At 43.3% G+C, this 21,472-nt stretch overlaps 1 protein-coding gene and 1 pseudogene across 5 annotated transcripts in view; both read left to right on the top strand.

The window, feature by feature from the left end:
• Window positions 1–4,163: 4,163 nt before the first annotated feature.
• LOC118395057 (dual specificity mitogen-activated protein kinase kinase 2-like) lies at window positions 4,164–11,975 on the top strand (annotated as a pseudogene). Its single transcript, XR_008065450.1, has 10 exons — window positions 4,164–5,605; window positions 5,719–5,922; window positions 6,384–6,473; window positions 6,636–6,713; window positions 6,831–6,880; window positions 6,991–7,104; window positions 7,151–7,357; window positions 7,431–7,483; window positions 8,047–8,092; window positions 8,211–11,975. The product of XR_008065450.1 is annotated as a dual specificity mitogen-activated protein kinase kinase 2-like (transcript).
• A 4,046-nt stretch (window positions 11,976–16,021) lies between these two features.
• The window catches only part of LOC118395056 (transcription factor E2-alpha-like), a 43,606-nt gene continuing 38,155 nt past the window's right edge, over window positions 16,022–21,472 (top strand). Inside the window, exons 1-3 of one of the 4 annotated variants that reach the window (XM_052464249.1) lie at window positions 16,022–16,552; window positions 20,175–20,267; window positions 21,203–21,275. In XM_052464249.1, coding sequence (XP_052320209.1) covers window positions 20,214–20,267; window positions 21,203–21,275 — 127 coding nt within the window. In that variant the 5' untranslated portion in view covers window positions 16,022–16,552; window positions 20,175–20,213. Of the gene's footprint in view, window positions 16,553–19,661; window positions 19,857–20,174; window positions 20,268–21,202; window positions 21,276–21,472 lie in introns of those variants that run through there. The other 3 variants (XM_035788843.2, XM_035788840.2, XM_052464250.1) reach the window with 3 other exon arrangements.

The raw sequence follows: 21,472 nt of genomic DNA, 5'->3' as shown, positions 1-21,472 counted from the left end.
ACCACCCAGCAGACTGGGAACTGCTGGTGGTGGAGACTAGACTAGAGGGTGTTTAACCAAAAGGGCTTTGTAGATAAACTCAACGTGGCTTTCTGTGCATATAAATTGAGGTCCAACCCACCATTTGGTGCACTGTAGATTAACAGTGAAACGTTTACTTACAGGTCCTCTTCTAACAAATTTAAATATAAAGATTTTAAAAGTCAAATGGCGACACGAGGAATGGATAGTGAATAACTAAAAATAGCATGGTTATATACCGGGAGTACTGAGTGGAGGAATAAAGTAATTGAGGTAGCTATGTACGCATAGGTGACGTGACTAGGCAACAGGATAGATGCTAGGTAGCAGCGTGTTTATGGGCGTACTGTATGAGTGGCGAGTCAGTGCTAAAATGGGTCAATGCAAGTAGCTATTTTGTCTTATGGCTTGCGGTAGAAGCAGTTCAGGGTCCTGTTGGTTCCAGACTTGCTGTACCGCTTGCCATGCGGTAGCAGAGAACAGTATGGCATGGGTAGTTGGAGTCCTTAATTTTTGGGGCCTTCCTCTGACACTGCCTGGTATAGAGGTCCTGGATGGCAGGGAGCTCAGTTCCAGTGATGTACAGGACCATACTCCCCACCCTCCGTAGTGTCTTGCTGCCGGGTGCCTTGCAGTTGCCGTACCAGGCAGCGACGCAGCCAGTGAAGATGGTATCAATGGTGCAGCTGGAAATATAGTCAACACATTGGCATGGTTATAAATATAAATCCGTTGACTGTGCTATCCACTCTATTATAGATGAATACAAGCGGACTGCTTCTTCCCTAAATTCTTGCATAGTTTGGCGCTGTGCTTTGGTTATTGTCCTGTTGTAGGGGGAAATTGGCTCCAATTAAGCGACGTCTATAGGGTATGGCGGTAACCTTCCTCCTAGATCCCTTTTACCCTGTACAACTCTCCCACTTTACCACCACCAAAGCACCCCCAGACCATCGCATTGCCGCCGCCATGCTTGACAGATGGCGTCAAGCACTTGTTTTTTTCTGCGTTTCACAAATTTTTACTTTTTCCAAGTCTTCCTCTGTCCAGTGTCTGTCTCATCTTAATATGTTTTTTATATATACACTACTCAAAAAAATAAAGGGAACACTTAAACACTGTAACTCCAAGTCAATCACACTTCTGTGAAATCAAACTGTCCACTTAGGAAGGAACACTGACAATACATTTCACATGCTGTTGTGCAATTGGAATAGACAACAGGTGGAAATTATAGGCAATTACAAAGACACTCCCAGTAAAGGAGTGGTTCTGCAGGTGGTGACCAGACCACTTCTGAGGTTCCTATGCTTCCTGGCTGATGTTTTGGTCACTTTTGAATGCTGGTGGTGCTTTCACTCTAGTGGTAGCATGAGACGGAGTCTACAACCCACACAAGTGGCTGAGGTAGTGCAGCTCATCCAGGATGGCACATCAATGCAAGAAGGTTTGCTGTGTCTGTCAGCGTAGTGTACAGAGCATGGAGGCGCTACCAGGAGACAGGCCAGTACATCAGGAGACGTGGAGGAGGCAGTAGGAAGGCTACCTCCGCCTTTGTGCAGGAGGAGCACCACCAGAGCCCTGCAAAATGACCTCCAGCAGGCCACAAATGTGCATGTGTCTGGTCAAACAGACTCTGAGGGCCCGACGTCCACAGGTGGGGGTTGTGCTTACAGCCCAACACCGTGCAGGACATTTGGCATTTGCCAGAGAACACCAAAATTGGCTAATTCGCCACTGGCGCCCTGTGCTCTTCACAGATGAAAGCAGGTTCACACTGAGCACGTGACAGTCTGGAGATGCCGTGGAGAACGTTCTGCTGCCTGCAACATCCTCCAGCATGACCGGTTTGGCAGTGGGTCAGTCATGGTGTGGGGTGGCATTTATTTGTGGGACCGCACAGCCCTCCATGTGCTCGCCAGAGGTAGCCTGACTGCCGTTACGTACCGAGATGAGATCCTCAGACCCCTTGTGAGACCATATGCTGGTGCGGTTGGTCCTGTGTTCCTCCTAATGCAAGACAATGCTAGACCTCATGTGGCTGGAGTGTGTCAACAGTTCCTGCAAGAGGAAGGCATTGATGCTATGGACTGGCCCGCCTGTTCCCCAGACCTGAATCCAATTGAGCACATCTGGGACATCATGTCTCGCTCCATCCACCAATGCCACGTTGCACCACAGACTGTCTAGGAGTTGGCAGATGCTTTATTCCAGGTCTGGGAGGAGATCCCTCAGGAGACCATCCGCCATCTCATCCGGAGCATGCCCAGGCGTTGTAGGGAGGTCATACAGGCACGTGGAGGCTACACACTACTGAGCCTGATTTTTGACTTGTTTTAAGGACATTAAATCAAAGTTGGATCAGCCTGTAGTGTGGTTTTTCACTTTAATTGAGTGACTCCAAATCCAGACCTCCATGGGTTGCTAAATTTGATTTCCATTGATAATTTGTGTGATTTTTGGTGTCAGTACATTCAACTATGTAAAGAAAAGTATTTAATAAGAATATTTCATTCATTCAGATCTAGGATGTGTTATTTTAGTGTTCCCTTAATCTTTTTTGAGCAGTGTATGAGATGGCTTTATCTTTGCAACTCTGCCTAGAAGGCCAGCATTCCGGAGTCGCCTGTTGACGTTGAGACTGGTGTTTTGCGGGTACTACTTAATGAACTTGCCAATTGAGGACTTTGTCTGTTTCTCAAACTAGACATACTAATGTACTTGTCTTGCTCAGTTGTGCACCGGGGCCTCCCACTCCTATCCTCGCTAGAGCCAGTTGGTGATGTTCTCTGAAGGGAGTAGTACACAGCGTTGAATGAGATTCAATTTCTTGCATGGAATAGCATTTCTCAGAACAAGAGTAGACTGTTTTCAGAAAGTTATTTTGTTTCTGGCCATTTTGAGCCTGTAATCAAACTCATAAATTTCAATGCTCCAGATACTCAACTAGTCTAAAGAAGGCCAGTTTTATTGCGTCAACAGTTTTCAGCTATGCAACATAATTGCAAAAGGGCTTTATAATGCTCAATTAGCCTTTTTTAAATTATAAACTTTGATTAGCTAACACAATGTGCCATTTGAACACAGGCCCATTATCTGCAACCATCAATCCTATGTAGATATGCCATAAAAAAAACGTGGTTTCCAGCTCCAGTAGTCATTTACAACATTAACAATGTCTACACTGTATTTCTGATCAATTTTATATTAATTGTCGGATGAGGTTTTAAAAAAAAAAAAAATGTATTCTTTAAACAATGACATTTCTAAGTGACCCCAAACTTTTGAAGGGTAGTGTAGGTGTTCCTTTTGTCCAGGTGGGAAAGGGCAGTGAGTGTAATTGAGATTGTGAATTGGTGTTGCTGTGAGCCATGAATCGCCTTTCAAAGCACTTCATGGCTACAGACTTGAGTGCTACGGTGCAGCTGTCATTTTAGGCAGGTTACCTTTGCTTTCTTGGGCACAGACTATGGTTGTCTACTTGAAGCGTAGGCATTATAGACTGTCAGGTAGAGGTTAAATGTCAGTGAAGACACTTGCCAGTTGGTCCTAGCATGCTCCTAGTACACATCCTGGTAACATTCACAAGGCCGCAGGGCCTGACAGATTAACGGTCTTGCACACATCTGCTACAGAGCGTTAATCACAGTTGTCCGGAACAGCTGGTACACTCATGCGTGCTTCAGTGTTGCTCGCCTCAACACGAGCATAGAAGGCATTTAGCTCGGCTGGTAGGCTCGCGTCACTGGGCAGCTCACGGCTGGGTGTCCCCTTGTAGTCCTGCCGTGGAAATTCTAATGAAAGGAAGAGACTGTAGCTTCTACTTATTTTATTATGACTTGCAAAACATATTTCCCCAGTCGGAGCTCTTTTTTTCTTTCTTTTTTTTCCCCCCCAGTTGTCTTGAACTCAAGTCAGATTTCCCAGCTCTGAGAACAGGTTTGACCACGGCACAAATCATGCTGGATTGAAAGCATGGCCAATGTTTATAATTTTAATATTGGAAAAGAACCTTAAACTGAGAATTGGGACCACACTCTCCACTGACTAGCAAGCCAGTCATTGCTTGCAGTTAAACACTGATTCCTTTTTAAACCACTCATTGTTGAATATGCGATTACCAAATTGCGTAATTGTTTCAGCTGAGCACCGACATGTTATCTATAATTTATTTTCTCTTATGAGGATTAAAATATTTGTCAGTAGGCTGTCGACTTGATTCATGACTGCTAGCTAAGACTTTGACATGATCAAAGCTACTGTAGATATTTTTTCGTGGCCAATGACATTGAGCCTTGGATGGGCACCTTTAACCCCAAGGGGCTTGAATTTGAGTTCCTTAGATTTGGCAGTGATGTAGTGTCCCCATGAGTGAACATTACCAACCCCTACTGTTTTCCTCTGGCTGCCCCTCAATAGAAAGCATTGAGCTAGGCTGAAATGCCTTCATTTTGGCACTGCCTTCCTGCTTGTATGGAGGCTTTATTAAGTCATTAATATTTTTTTTACCTTGTTTGTGACACTGCCCCACCTGCCCTGAATGACGGGTCGCCACTGAACAGCAACAAGGCACCCACCCCATGGTTTGTTATGTGGCCGATAAACCATGGCGAACAACTGTATCCAGGTACTGTTACATCATACGTAAGAGTAGCCCTGGTACAGTATATTGGCCATATACCATAACCCATTGTGCCTTATGGGCGAATGATGTTCTCTTGCAACATATTCAATCTTGTCAGTTTGCATGAAGTGGTTGTAACTGAATTTTTGCTTCTAACGTCATTACATAATCCTTAATTGGCGCGATAACGTTAAGTAGAAAGTGTTTATTGTATAAATGTAGTAACTGCTACTTTTTTAGACATTTTTGAGCAGGTTAAGTGATAATTGTAGTTAATGGGACCAGGCCAAATTTAGCCACGCCCCCATTCGGTGTACCGAAAACCCGGCAGGAACGGATTCATTTATTGTTCCTACGGTCCTGACGTTCTGTTAGGCTTAGACTGTTTTGGCGAGGACCACAGTGAGTGTTGGCTAGTTAGCTAAAGGCATTTGGTATGAAAATGTGCCTGTGGTCCCAATAAATTTAAGCTTGTGTTGCTAGCTAACGTTGGTCTTGGTTTTTCTTTTTACCCCCGACTTGGATAATTATTTACAAGTTAGCTAACGTTACTTCTCTTAATAGTTATTGCTTTCTTACCATAATGTTAGCTTGCTAGCCAGTTGATTGCTAGCTAGTGTCTGTATGCCAATAATTAGCTAATTTATCCAGCCATTTTGAAGTTAACAAACTAGCTTGGTGAATTAGACCAGATAACAGACAGCTTAGCTAGCTAACCACCTTGTCACCTGTTTTTGATTTGATAGATTCACAGGCTAGTTTGATAGATTTTTGGATTGTTTGATCATCAGATGGCAATTTGGAATCAATAAGCTTTACGCTGTTTAGGAGAAGCTTTATTTAGCGATCAAATTGTTCTCAAACATGGCCCCCAAAAGAAGACCAGTGCCCCTAAACATCACTCCCACTGGTGGTGAGGGAGGATTCGTCCACCTCTACGACCATCTCTGCTGCCTCAGAGTAAGTGTAATTTCTTAGCCAGCTGGCTACTGTTCAACAGATGCACTTCAAGTCCCCCTCTACTTTCAAAGTCTTAACCGTGAGCTAACTCATCCTCCATCCCTCCCTCTCAGGGCTAACCTGGAGGCCCTACCGAAGAAGCTGGAAGAGTTGGATATAGCTGAGCAGCAGAAGAAGCGCTTGTAGGCTTTCCTTACCCAGAAAGTCAAAGCGGGCGAGCTGAAAGACGATGACTTCCACCGCATCTGGGTGCTGGCAACGGAGGCGTGGTCCACAAGGTGTGCCACAACCCCTCGGGCCTGGTCATGGCCAGAAAAGTGAGTGGTGTGAATGCCGTTGCCAGTATGTGCTGTGGGAATAATGACAAAAGAACCTGGGGAGCTTTGTTCACATTGCCCTAAAAATTTAACTGAACTATGGAATTCAAGTGACCTGAACTCAGACCACCTCTTGAGATGGTGTCAGTTTTGGATTGCTTCAGGGGCACTTTTGAGTGTTCTGAGTTCCTTTGGCGTGTACTCAATGCACACACAAAATAAGCAACCCACTGAGTTCACAATTGTCTGTCTCCAGGTTGGGCCAAGGAGAGGGACTGAAGATCATCAGAGCTACAGGTGCTGCTTTTGTTGTGATTTAACTTAAAATATACAAATGTAGTACTCAACAATGTTAAAGGTTTAATTCACTGTTAGGGATGTATCAATAATTTAGTCAAATCTGAGCTAAATAAGGCTATTCCCCTGTTTGTAACCCCCCCCACCTGCTCTATCTCCCTCAGTTGCTACATGAGTGTAACTCGCCCTACATAGTTAGTTTCTACGGGGCCTTCTACAGCGACGGAGAAATCAGCATCTGCATGGAACACATGGTGGGGGGGGGGTTTTGAGTGCCTTTCGAGAGCAAGGGAAATATTTTGCGGGAGTAGGCGGAGATGGTGAAGTTGCAAATGTAATGCAGGTACTCGGACCTTGCCCTACTGCTGCCGTATGGCAGTGCGGTGGTTGTGAGTGGCTCTCCTCTCTCCCTACAGGATGGGGGCTCCCTGGACCGGGTGCTGAAGGAGGCCAAGAGGATCCCCGAGGAGATCCTAGGGAAAGTCAGCATTGCTGTGAGTACCAGCTACATAGCCTAAAGATGGTGCCAGTCAGATGGCTAGCTTTCCATTGCCTTTTATATTTTATTTATGTATTTTTGAGACTTACCCCAAAACGTTTTGTCGTCACAGGTTCTCAGAGGGTTAGCATAACTACGAGAAACACCAGATCATGCACAGAGGTACACGTTGATTTGTTTTGCAGTTTGTTTTACTTACTTCTGTATAGTTGTCGTTAGATCTGTCTTGTATGTAGTTGCCCACACTCACTGACATCCCATCCGTCCCCCAGATGTGAAGCCTTCTAATATCCTGGTGAACTCTCGTGGGGAGATCAAGCTGTGTGAGTGGACAGCTCATAGACTCCATGGCCAACTCCTTCGTGGGAACACGCATGTCTCTGTGTGCATGTAAGCCTCTGTGTAATCCATTTATCTGTCTCTAACCAACAGCCGGAGCGATTGCAGGGCACCCACTACTCTGTTCAGTCTGACGTGTGGAGTATGGGCCTGTCTCTCGTGGAGCTGTCTATCGGCCGATACCCCCTCCTGACGCCAAGGAGTTGGAGACTATCTTCGGACGGCCCAACATGGATGGGTCCGAGGGAGACATGCACAGCAGCACCTCACCCGGAACCCCCGGGGGCAGACCTGCCAGCAGTGAGAACAGTTTCTCCTCCAGATGGTTAGAATGAAGTTATTTGTACAATTGATCTGTTACACTGTCTTGCAGGCGATGGGCCTGTGATGGCCATCTTTGAGCTGCTGAACTACATTGTCAACGAGGTGAGCATTGCTGAGGAGATCACCCCCTCATGGCCATAGAATACAAATGATTGTAATAGACCGTTTGGTACTAAGATATGACCGACTCTATATCCAAGGCATAGTGTATAGATGGGCTGTTTTTATTCTGTTAATTGGACTTAGGGGTGTTTGGCCTGCTTGCATGACATCAAAGATGGTAATCCTCAATGTCTCATCTTTCAAAATAGTCTTAATTTACAGCATTTCCCTCACTCTGACAACAAAGCATTGTTGAAAAGTTGCCCAATTAGTGGGAGGGATGAGGGCGACTCCTTGTCGTGTGCGGTGCTCAAGTTCATAAAGGCTGTCAGCCAAACCCCTACAGCACTGAAGTGCAGAGCCTGAGCTCTGTCATTTATAGCATGTTCCTGTACAGCCACTGTTCCAATTTTAGGTGCACATCAGGGCCCATATCTGCCATTTTCAACCGGTGTATATGGGTACGAGTAATGTCACACTTGTTTCCAAAGTGGTCCTCAGCATTAGTCATTAGATCTAACTGCTTTGTTAGATCTGACTACTATGATTTTCTTGTGCTTCAGTCTCATGAAGAACCCAAAAGACCGGGCTGACCTGAAGATGCTGATGGTGAGTTTTGTGCTTATCAACTGCCTCACTTATAATAACCCGGGAAATTGGACAGATTTTATTGACATGCTGATGCCACAGATGTAGTTTTGTACTGAGCCAATTATCTCTGTTTCAGAACTACATGTTTATCAAGCGTTCTGAGGTAGAGGAGGTGGACTTTGCTTGCTGGCTCTGTAAAACCATGGGGCTGAACCAACCCAGCACTGCAGACTAGACGCGCATGCAGTGGCCTGTGGACGCAAGCAGCCTCCAACCACATGTATACAAACGCACTTTCCTTGTCAGCCACCTTTCCTCTCAGGTGATCCTGGTATGAACTGGCCCTAGTCAGTCACTCTCCTGTCAGAAACAAGCCCACAGTTTCAACCGTAATCAACATTGCTTCAATGGTGTGGTTAGGGCAACCCCTCACTGTCAGATTCCCCTATCAGACCGTCAAAGCGGTCTGGCTGTCTGCAGTATCAACAGTGTGGCATCAGGGAGCTTCATTACCCTGGACGAGCAGACCTAAGGTGTAAAATGGGCCTGGTCAGATGTAGAGGCTTTAGATAAACCCATGCGGTGAACTCTTAACTCACAATCTACACAGTTGGCATCAAGTTTTGACATTTATCTACAGTGCCTTCAGAAAATATCCACATCCCTGAATTTAAAATGGAGTAAATTGAGATTTTGTCACTTGTCACACAATACCCCATAATGTCAGTGGAATTGTTTCTCAATGTATTAAAAATGAAAAGCTGAAATGTCTTGACTCAAGTGTTACACCCTTGCCAATGGTGTGTTTTAATTTTTTAATGACGATCAAAGAACTGAGATTAACATAACTGAGAGAAAAGCCTCTACAGAATTAAATATTCCAAACATGCATCCTATTATCAGTGAGGCACTAAAGTAATATTGCCGAAGTGGCAAAGAATGTACTTTTTGTTGAGTACAAAGTGTTATGTTTGGGGGAAACCACATCAGAGTGCCACTTCACATTTTCAAGCATGGTGGTGGCTGCTTGTCGGCAAGGCCTTGTTTAAAAAAAAATGTATATATTTAGGCTAAAAAGAAACAGAATATAGCTAAGCACGTACAAATCCTAAAGGAAACCCTGGTCTGCTTTCAAAAAGACATTGGGAGACAAATTCACCTTTCAGCAGGACAGTAACCTAAAACACGGCAAAATCTACACTGGAGCTGCATACCAAGATGACTTTGAATGTTCCTGGGTGTCCTAGTTTTGACTTGACTCATCTTAACTCTATGGCAAGACTTAAATGGCTGTCTCGTGGTGATTAACCCACTTATTTAATTAATGGGAAAGTATTGTACAATCCAGGTGGCAAAGCTCTTAGACTTACCCAGAAAGACTCACAGCTGTAAATGCTGCCAAAGGTGACTAACATGTATTGACTCGGGGTTGAATACTCAACACAAAATGCATTTCTTCCACTTTGACATCAGTGTTGTGTGTAGCTCAATGACAAATCTATTTTAATCCCACTGTGGAAAAAGTCGAGGGGTGTTGGTTCTTTCTGAAGGCACTATTTTTGCATTGCTGTAACACCAGAACCATTTGAACAGAGGTTACGCAGAAATATACGCCTCGTTTTAGAAATAAAGAAATCGGGGTACTTGACATCACAAACTAAGCAAGACCTATTTCAGCTTCCTGAGTATGTAAACACAACTGCACTTAATCTATTTTCCCAAGATCATTTTATTTTGCTTTTCAATTACATGTATCACTCTGTACGAGCAATAACCCAAACATGGGGCACCGCTGCAGTGTATATTGGTCTTTTTTGCCAGGCCATAGGTATTGTTACAATCATGATTAGGAGTTACTCATATGTATTGACATACATGTACATGTATGTCTTCACATCTCTGCATGCATATTCAGCAGAGGCTGGTGGGGGGAGCTATAGGAGTATCGGCTCATTGTAATGTCTGGAATGGAATAAATGGAACGGTAATAAACATATGGAAACCACATGTTTGACTCCGTTCTATTTAATTCCAGCCAATACAATGAGCCCGTCCTACTAAAGTTCCTCCAACCAGCCTCCTCTGATATTCAGATATGTTAAGCTTATATGCATACTGTACATCAGTTTTTATTTTTCTCTTTCGGCAGTTTGAGTGAGTGTTTGTGTCAATGAGATGTGGGATGGCATCCTGTCCAATTATTTCACATTAGTGAAATTATACTAGAAGAGGATGCCATTAGACTATTGAGATGCAGCCCTAGTGTCTGTGTCCTGGCCAGGCTCCCTCCATCCCTTTGGCTGTAGGAGAGATGCATGCCTGACCAGTGTTGGGAGATGAACACACCTTAACCAGAGTAATTTATATCTCCTAATAGTGTTTCCCATGTCCTGTCCTCAAGTACCCCCAACAGTATACATGTTGTACACATGTTTGTTGTAGCCCCGGACAAACTCACCTGATTCAACTCATTGAGGGTTGTGGGTACTCGATGACTGGAGTTGGGAAACACTGTCGTAATATACACTTGAGTGTACAAAACATTAAGAACACCTTCCGAATATTAAGTTGCACCCCCTTTTAAATCGAATCAAATCAAATTTATTTATATAGCCCTTCGTACATCAGCTGATATCTCAAAGTGCTGTACAGAAACCCAGCCTAAAACCCCAAACAGCAAGCAATGCAGGTGTAGAAGCACGGTGGCTAAAAACTCCCTAGAAAGGCCAAAACCTAGGAAGAAACCTAGAGAGGAACCAGGCTATGTGGGGTGGCCAGTCCTCTTCTGGCTGTGCGGGGTGGAGATTATAACAGAACATGGCCAAGATGTTCCAATGTTCATAAATGACCAGCATGGTCGAATAATAATAAGGCAGAACAGTTGAAACTGGAGCAGCAGCACAGTCAGGTGGACTGGGGACAGCAAGGAGTCATCATGTCAGGTAGTCCTGGGGCATGGTCCTAGGGCTCAGGTCAGTTGAAACTGGAGCAGCAATGTGTTGGGGTACAGCTTAGTCGAAGTAATTTGTACATGTAGGTAGGGGTAAAGTGACTATGCATAGATAGTAAACAGTGAGTGGCAGCAGTTGTAAAAACAAAGGTGGGGGGTGTCAATGCAAATAATCCGGGTGGCCATTTGATTAATTGTTCAGCAGTCTTATGGCTTGGGAGTTGAAGCTGTTAAGGAGACTTTTGGACCTAGACTTGGTGCTCCGGTACCGTTTGCCATGTGGTAGCAGAGAGCACAGTCTATGACTTGGATGACTGGAGTCTTTGACAATTTTTTGGGCCTTCCTCTGACATCGATTAGTATATATAGGTCCTGGAGGCAGGTGATGTACTGGGCTGTATGCACTACCCTCTATAGCGCCTTACAGTCAGTTGCCAAGCAGTTGCCATACCAGGCGGTGTTGCAAGCGGTCAGGAAGCTCTCGATGGTGCAGCTGTAGAACTTTTTTAGGATCGCGGGACCTATGCCAAATCTCCTGAGGGGGAAAAGGCGTTGTCGTGCTCTCTTCATTACTTTCTTGGTGAGTTTGGACCATGATAGTTTATTGGTGATGTGAACACCAAGGTACTTGAAACGTCATCTACACGGATTAAAGTGGATTTAACAAGTGACATCAGTAAGAGATCATAGCTTTTCACCTGGATTCACCTGGTCAGTCTGTCATGGAAAGAGCATGAGTTCTTCATGTTTTGTACACTTAGTATACAGAAGGGCATGGATCTGCCATAAAATAAGTGTGTTTCTGTGTCCTGGGGTGGTCGAGGGCCTTTCACTGATTTCTTTGCTTCTCTTTGTGTATTTCTTCTCAACAATGGTTTAAAACTATGGATGTTTTGTACCATGTCAAAAACATCAAAAATGTTTTCATGCCATAATTGTCAATAAATTATATGTATTGTCACAACGGAACACAGTCTCCTTATTTTCTATAAAACTATTGAAAGCAAATTCTAAAGGGATTTTCTTTCATGGCATGACATGAACTACCAGTATCCTGGGGTGTATTCACTAGGAATGAAATGGGGAGGGACCTACCTGAATCTGTAAAATAAACTCTTGTTTCGGTAGCAATATTTTTGCAACAGTTTGCTACATTGTGGTAAAACACTCATGATACCACTAGGGGGAAGTATAGCAATTCAGAGGCGCTCAGGGTAGAAGTTGCCCTCAAGCACAGATCTAGGATCAGCTTACCATGAGGGAAAACTGCAAACATGACCTTAGATTAGTGTCTAAAAACAATTGTATCATATCCCTTCAAAGGCCACTTCAGTAGAGTAAACAAATTCCCCACAGCCGATCTTACCTATGTGCTAAGGATGTTGACTGTGTAAGTTTTGTGTGTACACTCACGCTTGAGCGTGTGTGTGTATGAGTGTGTTGGGGATAAGTCTAAAGCTTAAAGAGCTCAGATTCTAGCAGAGTGTGTGCAGGTTTTTGTATATAAGTCTGTGTGTGTGTGCACACGTTTGTGTGGTGGGGGTAATTCTAGAACTTAGAGAGGAGGGGGCTATGAGGGAGATGGGGGGGGGTGGGTTGCTCTAAGCCACTGCGGCAGTAAAACAGCAAAGTCTGCAGTCATTAATATGCAAATATGCAAATTAGAGGGTAATTAAGATCCTGCGTTCGTCAGTAGCTCTTTGATTGCTAATGAATTCCAATCTGCAAGAAAGGGGGAGGGGAAGATGAGGAAAAAGCAAGTGGAAAAGAGAGACAGAGAAGAGTAGAGAGAGGTATATTGCACCTCTAATCACGTTCTGTGAAAACAGGAAAGGGTAATGGGGGTCCACCATTAGAGGGTGAATAGGCCTATGCATGAATGCTTAGATGGATAAATGAAAAATAGATGAATGCTTTTGTCTATTGTCATGACAGAATGTTGTCTCTGTCAGAGAGTGAAGGGTGTGGTTGTTGTTAAACAGTGATTAACGTACATCATCACCAAACACACAGCATGGTACAAGCCAGACCCGCTACGGGGAGCAAGAGAGATGCATGCTGGTTAACGGTGATTCTTATGACCCCCGTTGAGCTAGAGAGGGAGAGAAAAAGAGAGCAGTATGGAGAGAAAAAGAGCAAGAGGTAGCCTGGCGGGGGGGTTGCAATGGCAGCATATGTGTCATTGAGCACGAAGGATGTTATTTTATATTTTTGGCAAGCAGTAACTTCACCCACGGGCAGACACACTGCTGTTATTGTTGCTTCAGTGCTCCCTTGGCACCCCTAATCCCCCCCCTCACTCTCTCTCCTTACATAGCCTTCAACCCCCACCCATCTTCATCTCTTTCTATCTCTCTATCGTTCGCTTGCATATTATGGCAACAACACCTCTTTCCAAACATCGCCACAGAAGTCATTTTGTTGCTTTAGAATTAAGTTGCCCTTCTCCACTGATCTAAGATCAGTTTTGTGTTTTTTTCTTGTGATAATTTATTTGGGCAGTAATTATGGCATGCTGGTCCCAGATCTGCACTATTGGGAGTTTGTTGCATTTGTTACAGGAAACAGGAAACCATAGTCATAACAGGAAGCCCCAGGTTTTGCACACTGTACCTGATGCGTGGGTGGCTGCACGGGGCCTACCTGCTAAGAAAGGGGAGCTGTACAACTGTAGAGAGAGGGAGCCCAGGAAAGTGTGGGTGGAAGAGAGGGTGCTTTAGGGTTAGGAGGATGGGGTTCCACGCTTAAAATAACTTTTCATACTTTGTGTAGGCCTATAGGTAAACCACACCACCGTACAATGCTACAGTGCAAAGATGGCAATACCTATATAAAACAGAATTTCACGCTTTTACAGAAGAAGTGGTAAGACCTTTCCACAGGTGCAAAAAAGCCTAGTAAATCTAGGACATAGTAACCTTTTATCATAAACTGCTCATAACTGAGAGGGGAGGAAAAAACACAACGTAGATACAAATGTATGACAGCAATGACATCAACTTCGAATCGGCATAAAAAATAATTACAACAGCAGAATAGTAGAAACGAGGTGAGGGAGGAAAGAGCAGGTCAGGAAACGAAGTGAACATCTCACCCTTGGTTTGTGAAGCCACACATGTGGTGCGCTCTGTACTCTTGTGAAGGCTGGGGCAGATGTAGCTCAACTCAATACCACTGAATTTTTTTTTCTTTCTTTTGAAACACATAAACACACACACATTCACAAACACACAAAAACTAACATGAGCCACAGACACATGCTGTGCTTGTTTATTTTACCACTGAAATACCTGTCTCACGAGAACCAGGTCCAGAGTCTGTATTACTTGCCATTCCCTCAAAACCATAGCGGAAAACCAGGCGCTCTTTTGCCCTTTTCTCACACACACACACACACACACACACACACACACACACACACACACACACACACACACACACACACACACACACACACACACACACACACACACACACACACACACACACACACACACACACACACACACTCCTTTATACAATACACACTTCATGTCAGACCCAGCTGTTACTCAGTGCCCCGACCCCCCTCAACTGATGAAGCCTTGGTGCATTCAGACAATTCATAACAGACTACTTGCCCCTGTGGAGGGAACGCTACAATTATCCAAACTTCCATTTCATTATACTACTGATGGACACAAGTAATGTTGACAGGGATTTTGGATTTAAGCCAACGGCTAACACCATTAGTGGGCTAACCATAGTGGGTTTACCATAGTGGGCTTATAGTGACACATGTCTCAACCATACAAACGGGGTCCAAAAACCTAAGAAATAGGAAATGAGACGCACTTCAAATAAAATAATCTCAATCTTGTCAGTCAAACAAATGTATCATCCTCCTCCCAAATGGAGAAAAGGTGTCTGTCTATACTAACTAATCACAGTGTAATAGAACAGTAATAACACATGTTCCTGTTATATGCACTCCTTTCCCTTTATCTATAACACATGGCATATGTTGCTGCCCATACAGTTTCCCTGCCCCCACGCTATACATTCTTGTTGTGGTCTTGTCCACTAATTCCTCACCTCCCAATGTATATTGAGTCATAAGCTAGGGCCACCAGGGATGGTTAGTCCTCTGTTTCAGGTCCAGATCGGTTGCAGAAGAAAACACTGTGCACTATTCTCTCCCGGTTAACCTTATATAAGACAGATTTTTTTGTTACATACTTAGATGAAAACTTCTTAGCTCACAAGCTGTTCTCACAAAGGATCAATATAAAAGGCAAATGCTGCTGTATCCTGTACTTTTAAACCCCCTCTTTAACCACACTTTCACACCACTGAGGTGGAGCCATTTGTCCAATGCTGCCTTTGGAGTGACACACACACAAACACGTACACACACACACACACAAACACACACACACACACACAGAAATCCTGACACCTGATCTGCCCCCTCTAATTATTTTGTGTAAAATGTTAATACTGGTAGGCTAGATTATTATTAACAGATACTATCTATGTGCTTAAATCTGCAATACTCTTTTGTTGGAGGATAGGGTGGTCTGGTAGATCACATTAGGTCTAAATTGATTAGGATACTAGTAACCTTCACGCATTATCTTAGTAGCCCATATTCATGTTTTGTTGTTGTTGTTTTTACAGAAGTTCCTGTGCAAATAGGATATATGTACGGCTTGTTGATGTACCTAATATGAGGATACATATTTTGCAATGGTTTTCAAGTTCAGCCTTTACCAATAACTGCATCATGCACTGTTATTGCAGTTAAACACATTATTAAAATGAAATGCTGTCCATAACACTGACCATAGCGGGTCCATGATGGGGTAACCTTGGAGGCAGGCCCAACGAACAATGTCGATATATATTTGGACTTTCTTACTGTCAATCAGATTCTCGTGGCATACCATTGGTTGTGCGTCTGCTGTATTATCGTTCCATCTCACACTGTTTCTGGTCTGCCACTATTCGGTTTTCCGCAGTCTCCCTCCGCAAATTGACGTAGTTCTCATGGTTTGCGATTTAAAAGATGTAATTTTAATGCATCGACAATAACACTGATGCTGTACAGCATTTTAGTTTATCTCCATATCGATGTGTTACTGGATGTTTATTGAAAACGGCAGTTTTTAGTTGTAGGGCGTTTGAAATCGGACACCACTGGTGTTTTTACGATCCTCGTAAGCCGCGGATGGATACTCTTTTGGAACCGACAATTGTGGAGGCTGTTAACATGTCTACTCGGAGGATAAAATGGTTACAATTGTCGCAACTAAAATAATCGATTGAGATATCGCAAGAGTGATGAAGCTATTTGGAAACGTTGTCTCATTTTCCTGACGTGGACTCTATAACGAACCAATAAGGGTTTGTGAGAACACGATATCGTCGTTCGCTCTTCATTTACAGTCCGGAGCACAGAGAGGGAATCTATCCCCAACTTTGTTTTTCTCTCTACAAGCGTTGTACCCCCCTGTTGGATGCTACATAATTAAAGAGGTTACTGAAAGGTAAATACACCACATCACACACACACTGTATATTTGTGAATGATATTATGATATTGACCGGCATATGTTTGGCGGGGGCATTGTGTAACTTTAGCGAATAATAACAATAATACTAATAATAATGAGTTGTGTGAGTAGCACTTGAATTTTTGTCCGGCCTGGGCCATGGGAGCGAGCATGCAGCAGTTGGGCAGTAACGCCAGCTACTTGCAGGCTTGTCGGAAAATAACGTTTACTTCTTTGTTCACTTTGGACAACATTGTCAAGTTTTAAAAGTAAACTAACATACCAGTTCGAACGACTAAATCATTGTAGTGATGCTACTGGCATTTTTGTATCAATATTTTTTTGGAATAACAAACGAAATGTTGTTTTTAGACGGTTCGAAATGTGGTTAAATATTTAGTGGAAAACTTTGTGGTGTAGAGGAAAGTTGCGCCCAGAAAGGTACGCATGCATGCCTCTATTTTCTGGGTGAAATAGTCTGTTTTTATTTTTTACATTTATTTTATAATACACGTACGATCTAATTCATCTCAATTCCCAGTTATGTGCTCCTCAACATTTTCCACTCTGTTTATTTCACATTTGGCAGTAAATTCCTTCCCCCCACCCTCTTCTGTCGCGTTGAACCCCGTGAACATGAACATAAGCAATGTACATTCTTTACACGGTTCGACACATTTTATCGTTTTTCCATCATGCACATTTAATTTAATTAGGCAAGGAGAGCAAATTTTACCCCATTGTTCTAGCCGTTATCACAAACTTTATCAGGGCCTGACTCTCTTTGTGTTCTAGACTAACAGACTAGCGGAGAAGTCGTGTGTATTCGACAGCTAATTCACAACCGGTTTCTCACCCATCCCAAACGCACAGACTGAACAATAATTTATGGGCTGACAATGGTAAAACCTGCACTTGGGGGATTCCGTCGAAATCCACAAAAACTATTTAGATTCGCCGTCCGGGAAGGCCTACGTTTTTTTGGGGGGGGTCGTCAGTGGGGCCTATTATGGAACTTCGATTTTAGGGAGTTGGCAGATTTCCGCAGCAAATGGGACTTGCAGAGGACTGTCAGGCAACTGTTGAACGTCTGCTGCAGCATGATTTTCTGTACCAACAAGGTCGTACTACTTTTCAGTAGTAATGCATGTGTTAGTGTACTCCTTATACTAGTCATGTCCATCAAAAACATCCTGACTATGTGATTCTAAGTAGGTTATAAGTATACTTTTTTTACAAGGCTTACATAACTATCATGCAGCCTATTCATGATTACATTCCCCACAGTGACAAGTTTACCAAACTGAGTTTTGCATGAGGCCCCCTCTTATCTTTGCACTTTCTTGTGTGTTGGCTCTTGGCCATGGGGTGCTGCCTGCCTGGTAGTGTTTCAGATGCTACCCTCGAGGGAAGACACACTCACCATCACCAACAAAACTGATGCTCAGCACACAGGCTACTCTTGTTCTTGATGTGTCTGAAATCCTTTCACACAACCAGAACCCAGTGCTTGTCGATGCCCTGAGCTGTTCATTAGCCTACTTAGATGATTGTGTTTGATTTTGTCGCCTAAACTTTACTCTGGCTGAAGTTTGAGGAAAACACTTGAGACCTGAGTTATGTTCATCTGGTACAAACGGGGAAATGTTGTGAAACAGAACAACTAGCTCCTTTATTTGATAAACTCATGGGGTTGCTGTGCTGGTAAAGTTCAGATATTTCATACCATATGTAATGGCCTTTGATGTCTGGGCTGGTATTGTTGTTGTTGACAACGACTCTTGAAGCAGGTTGGTTTCTTAGGTTGCAGAGGCAGTCAGGGCTGAGGAATGAGGAGAGAGGCGAGTATTGGCTTAGTGGTAGACCAGAGGCCATACTCCAGATAGCTGACTGATGTGGGCTAGAATGGGGAAAGCCCAGAGTTTGTGACACTAGATCTTTGATAAAGGCACTGAACCTCTAATACCCAATGATTAAAGCATCACCAGTAGTTCATCCCAGAGTGTACGTTTGCTAGTAGTTTCCATACCTTAAGGGATTCCACACCACCTGTTTTGTAGATTGAGCTATGTAGCACAAATCTGCAGGCCACAATTCCAAATGAATGGGAAAGAGTTGCGTCATCTAACTCAATAACAGAGCAGGAAACTTGTAGCAGTGAAATAACTAGAAGGCTATATTTGTGCCATCCCTCTCCCTTATTGGCCTTTTGAAGTGTGTGTAAAGGGTGCTTTGTGTGTTTTGCCAACCCTACTGTTGGTCATTCTATACAGAAGGCAAGTGATTTCATGCTGACTCGATGCTCGTGACATTTTCACCATGATGGCCGACCGGGTATCAAACCTGATTTTACTTTTACATTCCCAAGATTGTTAGCCCACTGAACTAAAGCCTATGTGTGGGGAGTGCCTTGTTTTCTCAGGGAACACACTTCAGTCTTCAGGTCTCAGACAAGTTTGCTTATCACGTTGACCACCTACATGCTCTGCCAAATGTGAACTTATGTTCTACAAGGGGAATTGTAATGTGGAGTATCCATTACAAAGAGATGTCGAACCACACAGTAAAAAGTTTATACCCCCCCCCCCCAAAAAAAAAAATCTACATTTTATTTTTTTCCTGATATTAGATTTTTTTAGTTTTCCACTCAAAATGTCTATTGTTCTTAGAGAAACAATGGAAATGGATGTCCTGTGTCCTTGCCAATTCTTAAATCATATCAAAAGACCATTTATTTTTAGTTTGGGAAGATTTGAGTGTACTTCCCCTTTAATTACATCTAGTGAGTGAGGAATGTGCCGTTCTAGCAATGGTGCTTTACTGCTGCTACTCATTTCATGGCAAAGTATGCAAATCAACAAATAATATATTCAGATTTATGTACTTACTGCTGATATACTTCTGCCAGGTAAGCCTACTTTGCAGTTAACATTTAATTGATAAGGTTTTGGGGAAGGTATTTCTGTCAACCCACAAGACGGTTATCGCATCAATGGTCTACACACAGACAAATGCACATGCCACACAGACAGACGGGCAGATATTCTGTTAGGATTGCCCCCCCCCCTAGGTTGGAATAATGACGATGTCGTGTTGATTAGATATTAGCTGGAAGCTAACGGTGTCTGATACTTGCGAGGTTTTGTTTATGACATTTTGTTTTTTACCCTGCAACACGTGAAAATTGCATGTACTTTCAGAATTGTTTGGCGAGCTACTCATAGGTGGGCTGCTGGTGGCTGGAGACCCCTGCTCTAGACCATGTGTCACTCATTCCACTGAGGCGGAGTGTCTGCAGGTTTTCATATCAAATTTTATTTGTCACATACACATGGTTAGCAGATGTTAATGCGAGTGTAGCGAAATGCTTGGTTTTCACTCCCCCCTTGTGTTAGCTTGATGAATTAAGGTCATTGATTAGTTAGGAACTCCCCTCACCCGGTTGTGTAGATCTTAATTGGCTACAAATTGAAAGGGAAAAACCAGCAGACACTTGGCCATACATGGAAAGAGTTTGACAACCCAGCTCTAGACCTTGCCAGTTGGTCTGTTATCCCACTAAAGATCACTTCTCTCGCTCTCTCTCTCTCTCTCTCACTCTCTCTCTTCCCCTCAGTTGCTGAGACTACGAGGGCCAAAGGGACAGCAGCAGAGAATGGCTACAGTGGGAACAGACAAGGAGCTCAGCGACCTGCTGGATTTCAGCGCGGTAAGACTTCTTTGCGGTCAACAGCCCTGCAATATTTTTGTTCCCAATACTAGAATATATTTGTCCATAACAGCTCCTTCGGGTATATAATAGGTTGTTTGTAGTCGAATACACATAGTCTCTGATAATGGGATGGGCACGGGAAAAACGTAGACTGGTAAAATATTTTATTTTAGATAATAGTTTATGTACACAAACACTTCAACACAACTTTTGTTGTCAAGACAAGAGTGTATAAATCCAAACCCATCAAGATAGACATGCCAAAGACCATTTGCTAAAATGTCTCTTAACTATAATAATAAGTTGTTTTTGTTGTTGTATTGTTTGGTATAGAAGGTTGGTACATAAAGTGAATAGCACGGTATCAATCAGCCAGTGTTGTTATTGGGCTGTTTTTGTGAGTCACTCGCGTCAATGACTAACTCATTGGCATGTTTTTTTTAGATTGCTTCACACTGTTGACAGCTGCGGGAGTCTGTTGTAACTGAGAACGACTAAAATCCTTCTATCAGATAGATTAAATTAGCGCCTAGCACCAAACCATGTAACGTCAGAGGTGTAATGTAACCGTTGTAATTGTACTTTGGTGTCTATTAAGAGCAGCTTTGGTGTCCTGTAGTCTAATGAAGATGACTAGTTTAGTGAAGTGGTTGCCACAGGCTTGCCATTTTTCTCAAGACATAGATGTCAAAAGGAGACTTCTGCTTGTTTTAAAAAAAAAAATTTGTAGAACTTTAGGGCCCATATCCACAGTGCTTCTCTAGCATCAGGTTGAACTTTTACATCATAATGAATAAGATTGTATGAACTGATCCGACATTAGCGTTCCAACTCTGAGATGCTTTGTGGACATGGCCCCAGGACAAAAAAAAATAAAAATGTACACCCCATTTCTGGTTGAATGTTTTTGACTCAGTGTTTGTCTCTTTCAGATGTTTGCACCACCGGTGTCAAATGGGAAGAACAGGCCCACCACTCTCGCCAGCAGCCAGTTTGGAGGCTCCGGTAAGACCCGCCCTCGGTTTTTATACAAAAATAAATGCCCACTGAATGCTTACAGCTCCCAAATAGATTTTTAATAAAGCCTAATTATGGTGCAATCATTTAAGTATTTCAGTTAACATGGTCTTCTTCAGGTCACCTTGGTGATAGTACAACAACATTTTGACCAACATGGTCTTCATATGTGACCATATGATCTA

Source organism: Oncorhynchus keta, chromosome 15 (genome assembly GCF_023373465.1).
Source record: "Oncorhynchus keta strain PuntledgeMale-10-30-2019 chromosome 15, Oket_V2, whole genome shotgun sequence".
Lineage (NCBI taxonomy): Eukaryota > Metazoa > Chordata > Actinopteri > Salmoniformes > Salmonidae > Oncorhynchus > Oncorhynchus keta.
The sequence above is the reverse complement of the archived record's forward strand: the minus strand, read 5'-3'. Positions and strand labels throughout refer to the sequence as shown.